At 37.2% G+C, this 19,210-nt stretch overlaps 1 protein-coding gene across 1 annotated transcript in view; it reads right to left on the minus strand.

The window, feature by feature from the left end:
• Positions 1-19,210, minus strand: part of LOC139699859 (eukaryotic translation initiation factor 4 gamma 1-like) — a 109,694-nt gene that overhangs the window by 21,614 nt on the left and 68,870 nt on the right. Inside the window, exons 12-22 of the mRNA XM_071598282.1 lie at positions 18,187-18,740; positions 15,345-15,783; positions 13,583-13,725; positions 10,392-10,502; positions 9,768-9,926; positions 9,367-9,504; positions 5,898-6,113; positions 5,453-5,532; positions 4,546-4,711; positions 3,845-4,133; positions 1,126-1,199 (exon numbers count right to left, since the gene is read on the minus strand). Of these exons, the coding sequence (XP_071454383.1) occupies positions 1,126-1,199; positions 3,845-4,133; positions 4,546-4,711; positions 5,453-5,532; positions 5,898-6,113; positions 9,367-9,504; positions 9,768-9,926; positions 10,392-10,502; positions 13,583-13,725; positions 15,345-15,783; positions 18,187-18,740 (2,369 nt within the window). The remainder of the gene's footprint in view (positions 1-1,125; positions 1,200-3,844; positions 4,134-4,545; positions 4,712-5,452; positions 5,533-5,897; positions 6,114-9,366; positions 9,505-9,767; positions 9,927-10,391; positions 10,503-13,582; positions 13,726-15,344; positions 15,784-18,186; positions 18,741-19,210) is intronic.

The following is a 19,210-nucleotide window of genomic DNA, read 5'->3' on the forward strand; positions in this document are numbered from 1 at the left end:
CATTGCATGCTTTTTTACTTATCTGCCCCTGTAAATTGGCACTGGCAGACTAAAAGAGGAGAGAGAATGAATGAGAGATCTTCATAGAATGGCACTGATCGGACAGCATGGAAGTTCCCCGACAAAAAAAAATTAAAAAGAACTAACAAAAAGGTGACTGTGCTTAGGCACTGCCATTGCAAATTGCTTCTCCCTCGCAAAAATTCAAAGCTTACACAGTTGATCAAGTTTTAATTTCTCCTGCTGGTAGCTCCAAAATATCAACAGTAATAGCAATGCAGCATCTGCAGATTGACTCTCCACCCAAAAAGCCAAAGAAAAGATAGAGCCAAGAGAAGGATATTACGTTGTCACCGAGCAATTTTACCCCATATGGACCACACACACTGAATTTAAACCATGCTCAGCATCCTTTTGGCAAGAGACACATTATCCACTTCAGGGACATTTCCTTGAAAAAAGTTTATCATCATTGCATGGTTTTTAGAAAAAGTTGAACAAAAGATATCTTGGATGAAGTAGAGGGAGCCCACAGGAGGCAATCCCAGCAGAATTGAACCCAGTCCCTCCTGTCAGTTGCACATTACTCCATCCACACACTACCACCTCCTATGGTCCCGTCATACATTGGAAGTGTCTAATAATTCATAACAAATTATATATTGTGTTGACTACAATTTAATATTATTTAGTATACTTTCTTAGCATATATTAAAGTAAGAACAATGTTTGCATGTGAATAAGTTGTAATTAACATCAACTTGATCAGATACTTTAACTTAATATAATTCAAATATAAATATTTAAAGAATTGCAAAAAAGAAAAACAAAATTTGATAATCAAACAAAATACAGAGGTGAGGGGTAGACCACATGCAGCCTCAAGTGTGACCTAACTGCTAGTATCACTGATTTTAAATGACAATATTATTGAATATGATGGTTTGAGGCTCTAATTAGTCAAATTTCATGACCACTGAACATATACCCTCTATTTTTTCAAACAAAAATTTATTATTTTTGTGTGAAAAAATACAGTTTATTTATTCAGTCACAAGATCATCATTATTGGTTTACCACAGCAGTAGATCAATGAAATTCTAATAAAAGGTGATAAATTCTTACCACTTTGATTTTCCCAGTGTCAACAGTGATTCCCTTGGAGGTCTTCTGGGGAACAGTTGTCCACCCATCCATCCCTAAAATTGGAAAAACGTTCAACATCAATTATTAATGAGTAGGCCTTACCCCAAAACCAAAACAAACAACGGGTAGTCTCCACTAACATGTCAATATTACCTCAAACAAATAGGATGGATACATTGATAAAACAATGCCGTTGTTATATTACCCTGTATCAGTCCCAAATTATATGCATCTAATATATATAGTATTAATATATGTTTATATCTGTATTAATAACAGGGTTATTCACAATGAATTCCCTCCTTTTAAAACAATCAGGTTGCATAACTTGGAACATTAAATTGTCATTAACACAAATTAGGAGTAAGTAGCATAAAGATTTAAAACAGGAAAGCCACAGGTCAGTTGAAGTCCTGGCAAATTGAAATCACATAAAGCTAAAAAATATTAACCCTCTTAGTGCGGCGGGCCGATATATCGGCTTTCGTATCCCTGGCGAAAAGTGCGGCAGGCCGATATATCGGCTCTTGCGTAGGCTTTTGTTTAAATCGTTGTAACTTATGGTTTTTTCTTTAATAATTTATGGTTTTTGTGCTATCGATAGGTTGAATTCCATAGAATTACGTATTTATTTTTTAAATTTTTTATTAGCAATTTTAAATGCTTTTAAAAAAGTATAATTCATACCATAATTTTTCGTTCAGTTTTGTACAGGTCGGGAAGCTCTGCCTAATTGTTTGCTCGTTTTTTTTTCTGAGTAGTCTTTCCACTATGAAAAGCCACTGAAAGGCTACTAATCTGTTTTCATCTGTAATCTCTTGAATGTGTTGTGGTGTCGTGGTGTTGATATATACCTGCTTATTCAGACTTTGTTGAGACGATGGAAATGAGAGCACTGCTTTGTAATCATTTTGGTTTCTCTTGCCTAATCAATTGCGCCCTATATAATGGATTACATTGTCAGCAGTTCTCTGCGAGTTAGAACTTAGTTTTTTTCTGCCTTTAGATTGTAAGCACATTGCCGCAGTCTCAAGGAAAGGGGAAAAGTCCCGATTTGACTCAGTGAGATCAGCTTTTACAACAAAATCGAACTATGCAGAGACTGACAAAAAAATTTGTAACTCACTGGTTTTTCTTTATTTATTTATAATATTTTCTACATGTCTTTTTGACTCTTTATTATATTTAAATATCGTAGTTTAATTGAAAAATGTTTTTAAAAAAATATTAGTTTTGTGTCTAAAAATCGAAATATTATTGCTAAAAAAATATTATTCAAATTTATCATACTGTAATAATTACATTTATTATTCAGATGATGTAAATGTATTACATCATTATTAACTACAATACTATATTTTAAAATAAAAAAACTGCATATGGATATCTAAACAAATAACTTCATAATGTTTTTTTTCCTAAGGTGATACATTTTCTTAAATTACACTTCGCACTTCTCACTAGTACCCCTGAAATCCCCGCCGCACTAAGAGGGTTAACTGCAAAACTATTATCATAACAATCTACCTTGAACGTTAACTTCCGGCATCAGATAAAATTAACATTTTTTTTAATTTATCCAAGATTAACATTGAAATAAGCATTGAAAGATGTCAAACAGGATGATAAACATGGTAAAGAGAATTAATGAAAAGGTTAAGATGATATCATCTCAAAAGAATACCAAATCTAATCATTATTTTAATTCTGCAATAAATGCCAATATTTGCAAAGCATATTTTATTCGAAACGTGCATATTATCATAAGTTTTCATATTAGTTTGAGAAAAGCACACAAGAATAATTTTGCCATAGGAGTCTCCTATTTCCCATCTGATGTAATGGGTGAAATGTTTACCTAATTAAAATTACCAAACTAGGATTAGTGAGCATATCAGTGTTTATTATTATAAGTGCATATTTTGGTATTTTTAATCATACTGATTCCAGTTTAGAGTTTGCTGAAGCTTAAGCATTGGTCTTGTTTCTCATTTACGACACCATGCTACTATTTTAGAACCACTTGACTCATCTCTTATCACAGTTAAAATGAATTTGCCTGCTCCTCCCCCTATGTTCATCCCCCTATGCCTAGTAGTTTGCTCCTACAAGCAAAACCATTAACAAAACCAATAATGAACTAAATTTTGGAACAGACAGTCCACCGACACTGATGCTTCCATTATCAAACATCATGTGTCAGAAATTTACAAATAATATCTTAAGTCAAAGGGCACTGCTAAACGATTTCATATTTCGATCAAAGACAAAATGCATTTATTTTTCATTTAATATGATTGGTTTTGGGAATTGTGGCTGTGGTAGTCTTAGCATGACATTTTTAATTGTAGCCATTATACCATGAATAATTGACTTATAATGAATATTAAGATGCCACACATTCAATTACAACTAAATAAGAATGTGCATCAGTCAACTTGGAAGGTGAATTACGTTCACAAAGAGCTAATCAATATTCAGTTCCTTTGGCAAAAGCTCTGTTTTGCAAACTTCTTCACCTCTTTGGGTGGGAATCAGAGAGACTCCCTTTTCAGAATGAACATTTAGGTTTAAGTCACACGCTTTCATTCTATCAAGAAAGTTCACCAGATGTCTTCCGAGCACACACAAATGAAAGACCAGAACCATGTGTTCAAATGATGCATTCCCAGGAAAAACATTGCTTCCAAAGACATACGTGGTTTGCCCCTGTCGTCCTTTCTGCTGCCACCCCCTCCCATGCTGCTCCTCGAAGGCATTGCATAGGCTGCAGTCAATTGGCTCTGTTCCATGCTTTCTCGCTCCGCCTCCATGGCTATCTGCGAAATCTTCTTGGGATTCGATTCGTCCCTCCTTGGAACCCACTTGTTGTTCTTCAGGTCAATGGCATCTTGGAGCATGAACCTTACACGGGACGATGTTTTCCTCTCCTGCACTATCATCTTCATCTTGTTGAAGAAGCCATTCAAATTGGGTGGATTGATTGGCTGCAAGTGGTGAGGTGGAAGGAAATTGTGTCACTTGTCACTACAGGCAAATCTAAAAACTTCATGGGACTTTATTTAGAACAAGAAAACAAAAAAATGGGCATTGGGGACATTCCAATTAATGAGTAGATGAGTATCCACCATCACACGGTCTTCACAAAAAAAATAAAGTTTCATTCTCCCGGAAATAAAAATCCAATTATTTTAATCAAAGTACACTAAATTGGAATTATTAAGTAGATGACATTTAATGGGATACACACCACTGCCCACAAAAATTGGACTCCATTAAACGAGGGTAACAATTAAGAAAAAAATTATTATGGGCAGTTTTAAGTGTGAAGAAACAAGTTTTAAACAGATGTGATTATAACGATAAATTCATTACTAATAAAGCAAATCTAGAACTTACATTAGATTTCTTTTCTAGGGCCTCTTCCAAGACCTTGCCAACTGTAGTAAGGAGCTTGCACAAACATTCCAAGCTCTCTTCATCTCTAGTTTCTAGTAATTCCCGGATACAAGTCACCATGATTGACTGATTTATCATGCCCAGCTTGTAGAGCTCACCAATGAACCTGGAAAAATTTGAATGCAAAATATCATAACTCAATCAAACAATAGATTTAAGAAAACCTAAAAACTAAAGCAAAATAAGGTCTTCAGCAGTCCATAATTTCATTAACATGTTGAGAAAAACCCACAAATAATGTTAAATTTTCGAGCTTCCAGGATTTTACCCAATCCTCACTGCACGGTAAATATCATGAATTCATTCATTCAGTCGTTGAACATCTTTCTCGTGCTTCCCAAAGCCCAATGGATAACTAATTTCTGCCACTGAAGTTCGAGTAGTGCGAGATGATATTGAATCCTTCAATGCCCTCACTGCCTGAGATGAGACCTGCCAGGCTACTACTCACTCACTCACTCCCATTCACTAATTCTTTGATTCAGAGTGACATTCATGCTAAGACACTCCTCTCACCATGCTAACCTAGATATTCTTCATCTATAATCCCAAGTAAACAGCCCATATAGCTGCTGAACACCCCTGCCAAGTCCTTATTCTAAGTCTGATTCAGGAAAAACTGGCAAATACTGATCATGCCATGAACTGAACAGCCAGCATGCCAGCTTATACTACCATTCAAAGCGAAAGTAGGAAGGAGAACAAAAGTGGTTATATCGAGGGTCAATCTACCACTCAAGATCAAATGGCCATAGAGGCTTAAGGACAAGCCGCTTCTTCCAGTTGTGCTCAAGAAAATGTTTTGAGGGGGTAAAAAAAAAAGGAAAAAAAATGAATCTGCCCTGACCTCGTCACTCCAACAGACTTCCTCCGCATCCTCCGCTCATCCTCCTCTATCTGAAGCTTCAGCTCTTTCCGCTTCTCTTCCTGCAAAATATTCAACTCAAATTCAACCACATGCAACCACCAATTACACCACTAATTCTAAAAAAGGATGTTTTAACAGTTTTTTCGGGGTCTTTAGAATGAATTGCAAGTCATCACCAATGTTCCATTACCACAACTGCTCTAGAAGAATATAAATGAATATCAACATGATCATGAGTTGAAATATGATTCTTATCCATCAGATGTTAAAAAAAACTACATATCATCAAGCAATGGAATCAATAAATGCTCATGTTTTCCCCAAAAATTCAAATTGTAATAAATTCTTCCCAATATAATGGGCCAGAAACTATAACCACACCGTTACGACAACAATGCAACCAGTCATACAAAAAATCACTTACCGAGGTTTCTTTATCAATTTCCTTCAGCTTCTCTGTAAGGCCACGCCCAGTCGCTTTATCTTTCTCAAATTCAGTCTGGCAACGCTTCAGAAGAATCTTTCTAAAATCACTACTTGATTCTTCACTATTTTTCTGTGCATGTCTGGAAATGTTTTGACTATTTAAATAATTGCAGAGCTCTGCATAGGCCACTGAAAAATTGGGCTCATCCACGGCCTGGTTGGAGAGAACATTAAAATTTCAGATTTAACAAAATGGAAAAACTTTGAATCTCAGTCATTATAAGCCTGAAAAAGAATGTAAGGGCCAAACCAGCTTTAGGTATAATTAATTTTTAACCCATCCATCACATGTCAAATGAGACTTCATTCACATCCAACAGCAACTTTGATTTTAAAGACATAGATTAGGGCATGAGTGTGGGTAACCACTGTCAATTAATTTAAAGTGGAGGTCCATAACAAAACTAGTAAATTTGCCCTTTAGACTGACTTGCTTCTGAAAGAAGTGTGTGAAATAGTCCAATGCAAATATTTAAACATATTATATATAGTATATGAATATGTAGTATGAATATATAGTATATGAATAGAATATGAATATATATATAGTATAGGAATAAGACAGTGCTCAAATTCTGAGAGGCTTTTCAATTATTCCTTGGATAATCCAAGAGAAGGTGCTCAAAGAATTGGAAAAGGTATGCTTTTAGTAAGACATCTCACTGTACTGAAGTTTTGGCTACATCACATGGTTTCATTTTCATAGCTGACAGGAGTAACTAACTTTGGTTTATCCAGAATATTTTTTAAAAAAAGTGTCATGCAATGATTTAACACTATTTTAAAATCTTAACACCAGGAGAGATCAAAACTGAGTTGAATGAAGTTCACGGCACATCTGCTCGTGTGTTTGCAACTCCACGATTCGGCAAATGAGTAAACATGGCCACATATTCACAAAAGATCAACATTGTACAAACAAAAGTACCTGTTTTCAAGAAAAAGCCATTTAACCTTTTAAAAAATAAGATATTCTATTCTGCAAATGAATATCTTGAATTGCCGATACGCGTCAATTCCGGCTTAAACAATTAATATGTAATTTTACTAGTCAAGTACACTAGGCCAAGTGGTACAAGAAACTTACCATTAAATTTCGAGTATATAACTCAGAAAAATGTCTGTTGTACCACTAGTCCTGATGATGTTAGTGTAAACGAAACTAGTCGACGAATAAAGTTTATTCTGCATATACATATAGTATCTCTTCTAAAATTGTGAAATTTACATTTGATGTGTCCTATATTTGTGTATGTATGAATATGCAACAAATCTCTGCACAAATAAATGTATAATTATTATTGTTCGGGATGTCCAGTGGAAATGACTTCCTCCGAAATCAGTGACAAAATCCATGATATAGCTTTGAGTGATCGATAAATGAAAGTTCGTGAAATAGTTAAGAGGCCATAGGCATATCACAAAAAGAAAAGTGGTTTCAATTTGGCACAAAAAATTGGGCATGAAAAAAACTTGGCAAGATGGGTTCCATGTTTGCTCTCAGTGGAGAATAAAAAGCAACATGTACATGTAGTAAAAAATCTCTTTTTGGAACCAATAATTTTTATTGGTTTCTATAATATATATTTGGAATATGTATGAAACATCACATCGATTGCAAATATTAGACAATGCATCCCAATTAGACTGAATACAAAGCTGCAATAATAAAAGCACAATCTGCAGTATCCATAAGAATAGCATTCATATCAACAAAGAGAGATGAATAATTTCAATGTAAAGCATTATGCCCGCACAGGAACTGATAGCTCAAGACTTAAATGAAAATATTATATATTTCCCAGTTTTCTCGGCAAATTTTTCAGTAACTTCAAACCAGTAGTAGTAGTTTTGAGGGGAGGCGACCGACAGCTAAGGTCATTTGCGCCATAGGGGATGGATAGGAAAGGATGAAGGGTGGAGAGAAACCCGGCGTCGGCATTAGCCTACTCTTTACGAAAGGTGCCAAGGGGTCCACAGTTTAACGTCCCATCCGACGGATGGCGTACTCACTCAAAGTGCCCTCCACAAAGCACCTCAAGTAGGGATCGAGATACCTCTGAAAAATATTCAACACCGCCGGGATTTGAACCCGCGCCCTCAGGGTGGGAAGCCAGTACGTTAGCCCCCCCACCATCTCGACCCCCTTCAAACCAGCATGGCAACAGTTCTTTCCAAGAATAGCAGATTTGTGAGCAGTTATCTTTGAGCCATTACAACCTAAGTAATACCCCATGATCCAACCAAGTCACGAAAGTCATTGAAAACACTAATTATGTCACTACTTTAGTCTAGTTCAAGAATGATATCATGAATGAATTTATTTGTACCAGTTAAAGGTCACTTATCTTTCATAAAGCCGGCCCCGGTGGCGGCAGGGTAACGTCCTCGCCTACCAACCCAGAGGTCGTGGGTTCGATTCCCACCTAGGTGGATTTCCCTCCATCTAGGGCTTGGTTGTATGTGATTGTTGTCAAATGTCAAATGTAATGTAGGGTTAGGTGGAAGAAGGGACTATTAGTCCCAACCTCGCCCAATTAAGTCGATAAATAAATAAAAATAAATAAAGCCAAGTTGAGAATCAGAGAATTTATAATTGACTATCAGCAATCTATTGTACATATGTACAGTTCCCCTTTCTTGGAGAAAACAGAGAGAATAGAAATGGGCCTATAATTTTGTGGGTCACCACCTTTGAACACTAGGAATACTTCAGCTGCCTCCTATCTAATTGAGACGATGCCCGAAGATTCATTGACTTAATGAGTAATAACATAGTTAACTGAAGAAATATCAATAAGTACAAACTTAGAGCATAAGGGAACATACCCCGCAACAGCGCATTAGCCGTCACTTACTGGTACTTTTATGCAGTCTGGCTACGCAAATGAGAAAATTTAGGAAATTTTGATTCTGATGAGGAATAAAAATAGCGTTTAAACTTCGGGGCAACCGCAGGTCATTTATCATTATAAGTCATCCAGAGTCAATGATGCACAAGATTAGAGGAGGAAGAGGTCTGATGAGATTTTGTTCACCAAAACCCCCTGTCAATAGACTACCTAATTCAGACAACCTTTGGCAACAGATCCTAGGTTGGGGAGTGTTAACCCTTTTCAAACTATACTACTCCTCGTAACCCTTTCTCACATCATCATTTTCATTTAATTCTAGATAAGGAATTAATACTTTAGCAAGCTACTAAGTAATGTTACTTTAATCCCAAGGCAATTTCCATGAATTGACTGGAGGTTTTAATGGAGAATAAGCTCAGCATCCTTTTGGCAAATAAACACTGTCACCACATTTTGTAGAGACTTCTCATAAGTTGAGGTCATCATGCTTATTTCCTACAAACCCCTAACTTAATGAGATTAAAAAACTGCCACCTACATGATGGTACTTACCTTATCAAAGACTAAATCTATGACTCCTTTTAGTTTGTCCATTGAGTCAATAGGAAGCTTCATTACTTGCAACACCAGTTTATCAAAATTCTGTGGTGTCAATTTATTCAAAATTCCCCTCATTGCTGCATAGAGTTCCTACAAAAATAAAACATTTAAATTTACTAGAAGAAATGTCTATACTCAAGTAAGGCTACACTAAGAAATGTGAATATAAGACCACAAAAATTTACTCAGATGACACAAAGACAAACAAATTTACCATACTAGTATTCATATACAATATGAATACAATTATTATGTTATTAAAATGCCATTCATATACAATATGAATGGCATTTTAATAACTCATTACATATAACCTACAATGGGTCAAACTAACTTTCTTCACAGCTACTCACCCCATCTTCCTTCTTTGAGTTTTCCTTTATTTTTGAGCGTGGCTTCCATGCATTCTCTGCCTCATGCAACTTGGGATCCTCATTCAGCGAGAGCGATACATGGATTACCTTCTGCATCTTAGAGTTGCCTTGCTGGCTTCTGCGCTTTAGAGGCAGGGGCTGAAATTTAATCAAGAGCCAGCTGAAGTATGATCCAATAATTTGGAAATCTCCAAGACCATCAGCACCTGGTCGAGATATATCCCATGGTTTCCAATGGCAAAAATATCCGATCTTCCACATCAGAATACTAAAATCTAATTACTGAATATTCACAAAGAATAAAAACCCTTAAGCCTTACACCATTCTTCCCATCTCGTGCCATTCAACAATATTGGAATAATTGGAACAAATAATCATCTCCTTCACTTATACCTGTTAAGTTGAACAATAAAAATACATTGCACTGTAAAAAAGTTTAACATTGCAATGAAAGAAAATGGAAGGAGAAAGTAATTTCAAAGAAGGCCATCTGGATGATTGCCATGGTGGATATATACATTTTAAATTGGGAATTTTCAAAAGTAAACAAATGTTCAAAATTTTGTCACTTTACTTCTCTTTCAATATACCTTCATACTTACTTTACCCTGATGGCTGGCCCTGACAAAGCCAGGTGCAAAATCTTGCGGCGAACTCAGGCTTAAATTCCCAATGCTCTTCACATCCACTGCCCTGAACATAGCCTGAGCCTGCTGTTTGGGAATATAAAAACATGGGTCAGCTAGAAATTACCATAAATACATTCATAACGGTTTCCCCAAAAAGGTTTCTCATCCATTAAAGTGCAATCACAACACATCAGTCCACTACTTTTCATAATCATTGAATCCCAAGGCATGAGAAAACCCAAACAACTCCTCTCTTATTCAATTTTTCATAAAATAGTATTTCCATCAAACAAGTTAACACTTTCAGCAACAATCACAAAGGCATTATTGTTTTAATGCAAAATGTGCCACTCCCTCCATTAATATACATAACTTATCTTACAAATCATAAATGCATGTATATGAACATAGAAATATGAACTCTTGATACACACTAATTGCAGAGACACGCTCACACAAGTTGTTTACTCGTCGCTAACTTTCAGGAGCTAATCAACGCTTTGGAAATCACCAATTTTGATCCATGAAAGCTTGCTAAAAAAAAGTAGTCAAACCCCATATTTGCATCATTGAAATTTATCTTTTCCCCACAATTTATTATTCACCAAAACCCATCAAATTCCCAATGTATTTGCAAAAAGTTTTTAACATTTTCATCACTATGCGGTGGATTGAAAAATTTCACTTTCAAACACAGTTACTCATGTACATGTCTGTCTGTCTTGAACTCTCGCTGCTTTGTACATATACAGGCCTATACCAGTACATCTAAAAATACCAAGAGCAGGGGGTCATGTGAATGGTTTAAGCAAACATTTGCAATGAGCTGGAGCACTACAGGGTGCCACTAATGATGGAAATTTCAACTACTTTAACTCAATGCAACAACTTCAGAGTTTAAAAATCATTCACCTTAGCCGGGATTCCAACCCAGATCCATCAATATCTGGCCGAGTGCCTTAGCATGTTAAGCTTATGAAGCGTCCTCTTTTAACTCAGAAATTTTGGGGGCTTTTGAAGGAACAAGATGTTGTGACAAAATACCATACATACCATTTCACAGGCTTTTGTAGTCGCGCACTTGACAAAGTTAAAGCCAACTTTAACTTAAACTCAATTTGTCTGACATGAAAATATTCATGACATGAAATGAATACATTGTGCCACTAGAAGTCAGCTACATAATTTACGCATTGCCCGAACGTATGAGGGAGACTTTTCATATCTGGCATAAGCTGACACTAAGACAAATGAAAATGACTTGAACCCAAACATAATCAAGTGTGAAAATAATAAGAAATGGCGACAACCGTGATCATTTGTACTGCCTTGAAAACAGATGTCAGTGGTGGGCTCATATATGTTAAATAATATTGAAACTTGTTTTATTGTATCAAAACTACATTGAATAAAAGTATGAATCTCACCGTAGCAGTATGATTTAACTTTGTATGTGTAGGGAAGCTCAGCCTAATTGTACGCTTGGTTTCCAGCGCAGCGGCTCATTCTCTATGAAAACCCACGAAGACTGAGAAAAATTACACTGGGCTAAGAGGCTTTCACGAGGAGTATGGAATTCATGACAGGGAAAATGAGTAAGGATGTTAAGAAAAGACTCATTAGAACTTTGATGTGAAGCATAGTTATACACAGCACGGAAACATGGTCAGTGAAGCAGGAGGAGAGACGTAGACGAGGCTTTTGAAATGTATGCGGAGAAGAAGGTTAAATGGACAGAGAGGAAAACAAACGAGGAAGTACTGGGGATGTTGAGAGGGGAGGAGAGGGGTTTGTTGGGAGAAATCCTATGGATGCAGGAAAAATGGACGAAGGGCGTATTGATTGGCAGTGGGATGTTGAAGACTGTTATGGAGGGGAAAACCTCATCCATGCGAGGAAATGGATTTAAATAGGATAGGGATGTTGGACAAAATGAAGGAAGTATAGGGAGATTATCAGGGGCCTGTTCAAGACAAGGATGTTGGAATTTGCTTTGTTGGGAGGGACAAGACATTTATTTACTCGTTAGTCATGCACTTCTAAAATCTACCTTTCTTAGTAGATTACCCAGTATAATAATATACACCTAAAAAGGACATCAATATTTAAAACAAAAACTTTTTCCAAGACAAAACTTCACTAAAATACTTCAGAGATATCTCACTAATATTGCCAGTGGAGGTTGGCACTAGAAGTATTTTTAAAAATTCCAAATTGGCCAACTGTTTCAATTAGTCAAACGGCGAGTGGGCTCTGATGCCCGTGTTCAATTTGTGAGTTGTGGGTCAGTGGTGCCCTTCGTTTAAGAGTGAACACAAATATGATGAAGACTGAAGAGGCCACCCATCTGGGATGAACATTGAATTCCACCAGGAAATTGATGAAAAAAGTTCATGATAACCAGTTTTCCAAAATCTAAAATTGTTAATCCTAGAAATCTTAGGAGTCCTAGAAAAGATTTCCAAGACTCTTGTTGCATGAAAACTTGAATTTATTGACCGTAGTTGTTGAAGACTTGACTGAGAAGTTAGGCTAACACATTTTTTGTCCTTGTCTCAGCGAGGGACTTCAAGATACCATCACCGCTTGACTGCAATCTAAGGCGGAAAAATTTTCTGCTGTAGGAACTAGTTTAGAGATATGGCAAATTTTTAAACCTGTTCAACCAGTATGTACAAAAATAGGAGAGATTTTTAGTTTGAGATGAACTGAATTGTACTTTATTTATATTTTTTAAAGAATAACGAAGGTCACTTTTAGGACAGCCCTCGTATTTGGGGCTATGTCAAGTCAAAATAAGGAAAGAATAAACTTAACCACTACTGGAAGCCAACTCTTTTAACAAATGGCTCACTCACGGAGACTCACCTAATTTAACAACAAATTTGTTTAAGATACCACAAGGTATTACTGATAAGAGTAATGAGGGAGTTAACGTCACAAACACTGAATTAGTTTTGCTTCGCTCTCTAGGACCAAACAATCCCTGCAGACTAAACACTCAACAGAAATAGCAATATAACCAAAGAACTCATTAAATAAAAATAGGTTATGGCATTGAATACCAAAAAGCCATTTGCTTGTATGAACATTTCAAAGGTATTGCTTACTTCAACACACTGCACATAAGGATAAACATCTTGTAAGGAAGTAAATCATCTTACTCTGTTCCTAGAATCCTTGAGTACGATTTCGATGTCTGGAAGGTTTTCTGGCTTCTTCATTGATTGCGGGTCGTTTCGGAAATGCATCAAGAAATCCCTCTCGTACTTCTTCTTTCCTTGAGGGTTCATAGGACTCCACTGATCTGTCAATGGCATTCATTAATTATTAGAATAAGTCAAAAGGATACAGGTAACAACAAAAAGAAGCATCAAGATAGCCTCAGAAACGAGGAATTCCAAAAGTATTTCAACACAGCACATCTGTTCTAAGAAATTCATCATAGGCTTAATAAGTGGCATCAAATTTAACCTCACTCATAAAATTATTAATATTTGCTGGTTTAAACATGCATGATATAATTCCTGCATAATACTAATCAAGTAACAACATTTTAGCACTACAATAGTGATGCCTAAAAGATTTTTACTTTTCAAAAATAACAATCAATTAATTTAACTGCCACGACTAACCTAGCAGGTAGGTTCAATCTGAAAAAAACAATCCCATTTCCTAACCCTTTCGTCTCTTGAGCACATCTGTAACGTGAACTAATCAACAGTTATGCCCTTCAGAGACACTATGAAAATTTAATTGATAGCTTACCTGGATCCTGCAGTCATTAAAGACAATATAGCCTTCATAAAACAAACATTTTTCTACTCTACAGTATCAGTCATCCTTGGTGGAAGTAATTGATATGCATAATAAAAGATTTAGTACTTTTCCACATATTTCATTAGCAAATGTAACCATACAAAATCTTTTAACATGGACAATCCTTTTATCTGAGATTCCCAAGATTTTTCTTAAATTTCTTCCTGTAGAATACTGCATGTTGGAATTGGTAGAAAAAACAAATAAACCAGGTTATTTCTTGGAATATATGGAATGCTCTTACTGTTTTACCACCTTCCCTCTAAATAATACTGGCGATTTTCCTAAGATACCACAGTAAGTAGTCATAAGTCCATTGAACTGAGTCTTTGACAAAACTTCCAGCTGAAGTGGGTAGATTAAAATTTCTGCTGAAGAAGGGAATTGACAGACATGTTTTCTTTGCACTGAAAGAAAGGATTATGCCTCTTCCATCATAAATTACTGCTTGTTCACTGTGCTACAATGAATCCACGACAATTTAGACAGACCTAATTGGTCCGATCTTATTCAAGCCAGCTGAAAGATGGCCTATCACCAGGGACATAATTAAAAGGGGCTTAATATCAGCCAGCTTAGGTAAAATTCAAAAAAACCGTACAACATGCCAGCTATTTACCTTGCACACATCCCTTAATTCCACACCCTACTTTTCATACAAAATTATTTTAACATCAGATGTTATGTGACAGCAAGTTTTAAAAATGGTGAAAGTCCATTCTGACACCAGTTAGCTCATTCAACAATAGCGAATACACATTTTGTATTTGTAGCGAACTAGTGTGCAGCATGAAAAGATAGAATCACAAGTGCAATGAAATTTAATAGCAGTGTAAATTGAAAGCATAGCTAGAGGTGGCAGTTATTAATTTCAGGCAAAAATCTTAACTAAAGTGATCTCACAATTTATCTTACCATGTTGAAATAAAAAGAATAAGCCGTCATCTATTAACTCATGTGCAGTTTTCACTAGCATATCTAGGCAAAAAATTGAGTTTTTGAATCTTAGAAAAGGTTATAACAATTACTTCCAAATCACATTACAACCATGACAATGCCATTCACAATACTAGAGGATTAGAAATGAGTAAAAGTGCACACACATACCATCCTTGTACATATCCTTATTGAACTTCATCTTGTTCTCTGATGCATTGTTTTCAATCAGTGGGGTGGGGCCCGGGGAAGGGGCCTCTGGTGCAGCGTCAGAGTTCACCGTTTTGTGGGCTGCCTTCTCATCGGGCTTCTTATTGGTATCCACCATGGATGACACCTTGACATTCTCACTATTCTTGGCAGCTACAATATCTTCTTGCCTGTCCATCTTCTCAGCTGAAGACGTCTCCTTCTCCACTTTCACCGTGTCTTCATTCACTCGGTTTGCATCATCTGGCATTGGCTGGGATGTCAGCAAGGAGTCCTCTTCTGTCGGCTTCTCCACAGCCACTTCTTTCTCTGGATCAGAGGTCAAGTCAGCAGGACTCCCCACGGAGTCCGCCTCACTCGCCACAGGTTCCTCAACTGATGCAGTTTTGACATCCCAATTCTTCACATGAAATGAACAGAATCAGTGAAGCAAGCAATGCCCAATTTGCTACATTCCTGCATCAATTACAACATCTTAAGGCAGTCACAGTGACCCTTTAAGTGGCAATGGTGCTCTCTGACATTTCCACACACTGCAGAAGTTGCAAATTTTTTCCCAAGAAGCCGAAGTACAGCAAGTTTATGTTTTACAGGTGCTCTCACACCAACTATGTTTAGGCAAATTCAGAGTTGTGAATACATTAGTTAATTAGTCAACAGGGAATGATCAAACCTAACACCTAAAAATAGAAATTACACTGGTACCATTGAGGCTGGCAGGGACGCACTAAGGAAACTTTGGATTATAGAAGAGGACAGTTGACTGGCAGGTGTCAACCAAACAAACCTATCAACTTGCTTTGGCCTCCTCACTCTTACAGCTCATTGTCCCGACCAATTAGAACTCCCAAGGGTACATTCCCTCTCAATTATCCTTTTGAGATCAAGCAACACCTTTTTAACTCTGACGATGCCTTACCAGGAAGTGATCCGCGCATAGCTATCTCATCTATATTATCAACTTATGCCTCCACCTTTGTCTCCCACTCGGCAAATGCAATACTGCTGCCACCTTCCCCTTCTACATCGCCACCAAGATCAAACCAGCCCACTGCATCTTTTGACGAGCTACACTACTCGACCTTTCTTTTTCTCACACTTCCTCTCACTCCATGTTTAAGAATAATAAATAGCCCCTAGTACGCTGAATATTACGGTGAAGATGAAAACTGTTTTACATGGCTGCCCCTCACACTGCTTTAGAGAAGAGAAGGCACACTCGGGTCTGGGAATGAATCAAGATGATGGTCATCAAATCAGCTACAAGCTCATTGACTCGAATACTTTTTTCAGGGGTACCACCACTGTGCCTCTGACAAAATTAGATCTTTAATTGGAAGCAGAAACTGAATCAAACAACAAAGTCTTTCCTAGTTCCAGTGAATTTCCAGTGAAATGAAGCTGGGCAGATATGACTTCCTAGGGTATCAAAACATTTACTCAACAGTAACGGACATAATTAAGATACTTATTCATTCACCTTGGTTCTCCTCTTAACCCCAATTGTAAATGCTAATATGGAGTTTACTCAATGCAGAAGTGAGACACCATTTTAAGTACTTAGTTGACTGAATATATATAGGTATATTCAAATTGATTTTTCACAACACAATATCAAACTATGACCAGCAAACTTGGTTCAAAACTATAGATTTGGACACAATGAGTATCATGAGAAATTGGCCTTAATCCCTCAACTCTACAAACTTACTTCATTATTAATTCAAACTTACAGTATCTCATTATTGCCTTTAGTGTTTCTTTATCTATTGTACCCAAGCAATTGAGTTCTTAATGAACAGCATTTATTTAACAGCAATATAGAACATCGCTTCAGTAATTTAATTATAAATTGATTGTTGACCATAGCCATGAAACCAAGTTGGGGATTCCAGGATCAAGTGACACACACGAAATACTAACAGATAATAATTGGTCTGCCATTGTGGCTATACACACAATAAGCTGAAAGTTTTATCCGACTACAATATCACTTTCTAATAAATGAGATTCATAATATAAGCAGAATGAACAATAGCCATTTAGGCGAATGCTTATCAGTTGCAAAATTTATCTCCAAGATTTATATAAAACATCAAATGTTCCTTTTCTCATTATACTCACGGAAGTTTACTCATGGAGATTGCAAATGAAAGGATGGTCATGTGTATGACCCAATCCTGAAATTACAGCTGGACTATACTGAGGTATATTTCCATAATTCATGTCCCATTTAACATTACTTCACTTTGCACAGTCACTCAGTTGGTGATCAAGTTAAAGTGTACAAATTATAACGAAATTTATTACACTAAGCTTTCATCATTTATCTTACAGTAAATGCAAAAAGGTTGACCGACTTTTTTCCAGCTTGAGCAACGATTAAATGACTGGATTAAGTCTCCTGAACAAATTTTCATAGATAAAAAACTAATAATTTAAACAATTTACCAATTAGATAAGAAAAAACAAGGTACATAGTAATGTACCTTAAGGTCGGTTCGGTAGGTGATGGTAGAGTTCACTTAGTACCAAACCCTAAATGGCATGTGAAATTCATACATCAGGGTAGAGGGGCCAGGGCCTTTCCCAGTAGCAATTATGGTTTCCCAGGAAGACCTGGTACTCAAAAATCACACTCATCAGGTGAAGCAGAGGGTGGCCAGAGGCTTACCCAGGAAGCGAATCCGGGCCCTCTGGTCAGTAGCCCAATACACTTCCCCTGGACTACTATGTCACCATGGACAACATTTAAGGAATTAAATGGCTTATAGGACCTTATGAACACCAATTTGACACCCACCTTATTGTCAATGCCAGGTTTGCTGGACGGAGCTCTAAAAGGTTGAGTGTCACTCTTCAAGGAAGAGGTGGACGACGACAAAGATGAAGAGGTTGAATTAACTAGCGTCGGCAAGATGGCACTTTCCACATTATTTACAGCACCTTTGGGAGGGTTGGGACCCCCAACAGCGGCGGGGCCCTTCTCCGCTGGGGGCACCACTGGGGATTCACTGGGCCTTGCCCCTGGGGGGGGAGACATCGTCCTCAACTTCACCTCATGCACAACCTTCTCAACAGTTGACTGCAGTGAGGCAGGGGGTGGCACCACTGGTGTTTCTATCCTTTGACTAACAACTGGTGCAGGGAGAGCATCACTGTTTGCACTTGCCGTCACTGCAGGAGTGGATGTCACTGTTGGGGACGCTGCAACAGACGAAGCCTCTGGCTGCTGCTGCTGCCTCTGCTGCGCATCCGAGAAAGCATCCATATCCGTGCCTTCCTTCTCTGCCCCCTTCCTATTGAGGTCACGGTTCTTCTGCAATTTCTTTTGCTTGCTCTTCTGCGTTGCTTTACCTGCAGATGAAGAGAGAGAAGTCAGTATGCGCACCAATCAACTGTCAATCAATTGGGAAGCAGGGGTTGCAGGAGGAGCTTCACAGACAGAACAAATACTATGGATTGAACTACAATTTACCACATTTGCACACACTGCCCCTCCATTTTCAGTTTCAAATCAAGGAACCCAAACAATGCCAACTCTATCATGGATTATTGTACCTCTTTCAGTGACCACCCAGCATCATTAACCTCAATGCTCTTGAGGTATTTTTCTAAAAACACAAGTAAGCATTATTAACCTCAATGCTCTTGAGGTATTTTTCTAAAAACACAAGTAACTTTCAAAATGTGATTATTCTAGATTATACTACTGGGCAAAACCTATTCTGAGAACACCAAGAAATAAGACTAACAATTTCTTCTCAAACACCACAGAAGGAGCAAACGACTACCGGAAATTTATTCAAGCTTATCTCTCTCACTGT

Source organism: Hetaerina americana, unplaced genomic scaffold (assembly GCF_022747635.1).
Source record: "Hetaerina americana unplaced genomic scaffold, ioHetAmer1.1.p SCAF_93, whole genome shotgun sequence".
NCBI classification, from domain to species: Eukaryota; Metazoa; Arthropoda; class Insecta; order Odonata; family Calopterygidae; genus Hetaerina; species Hetaerina americana.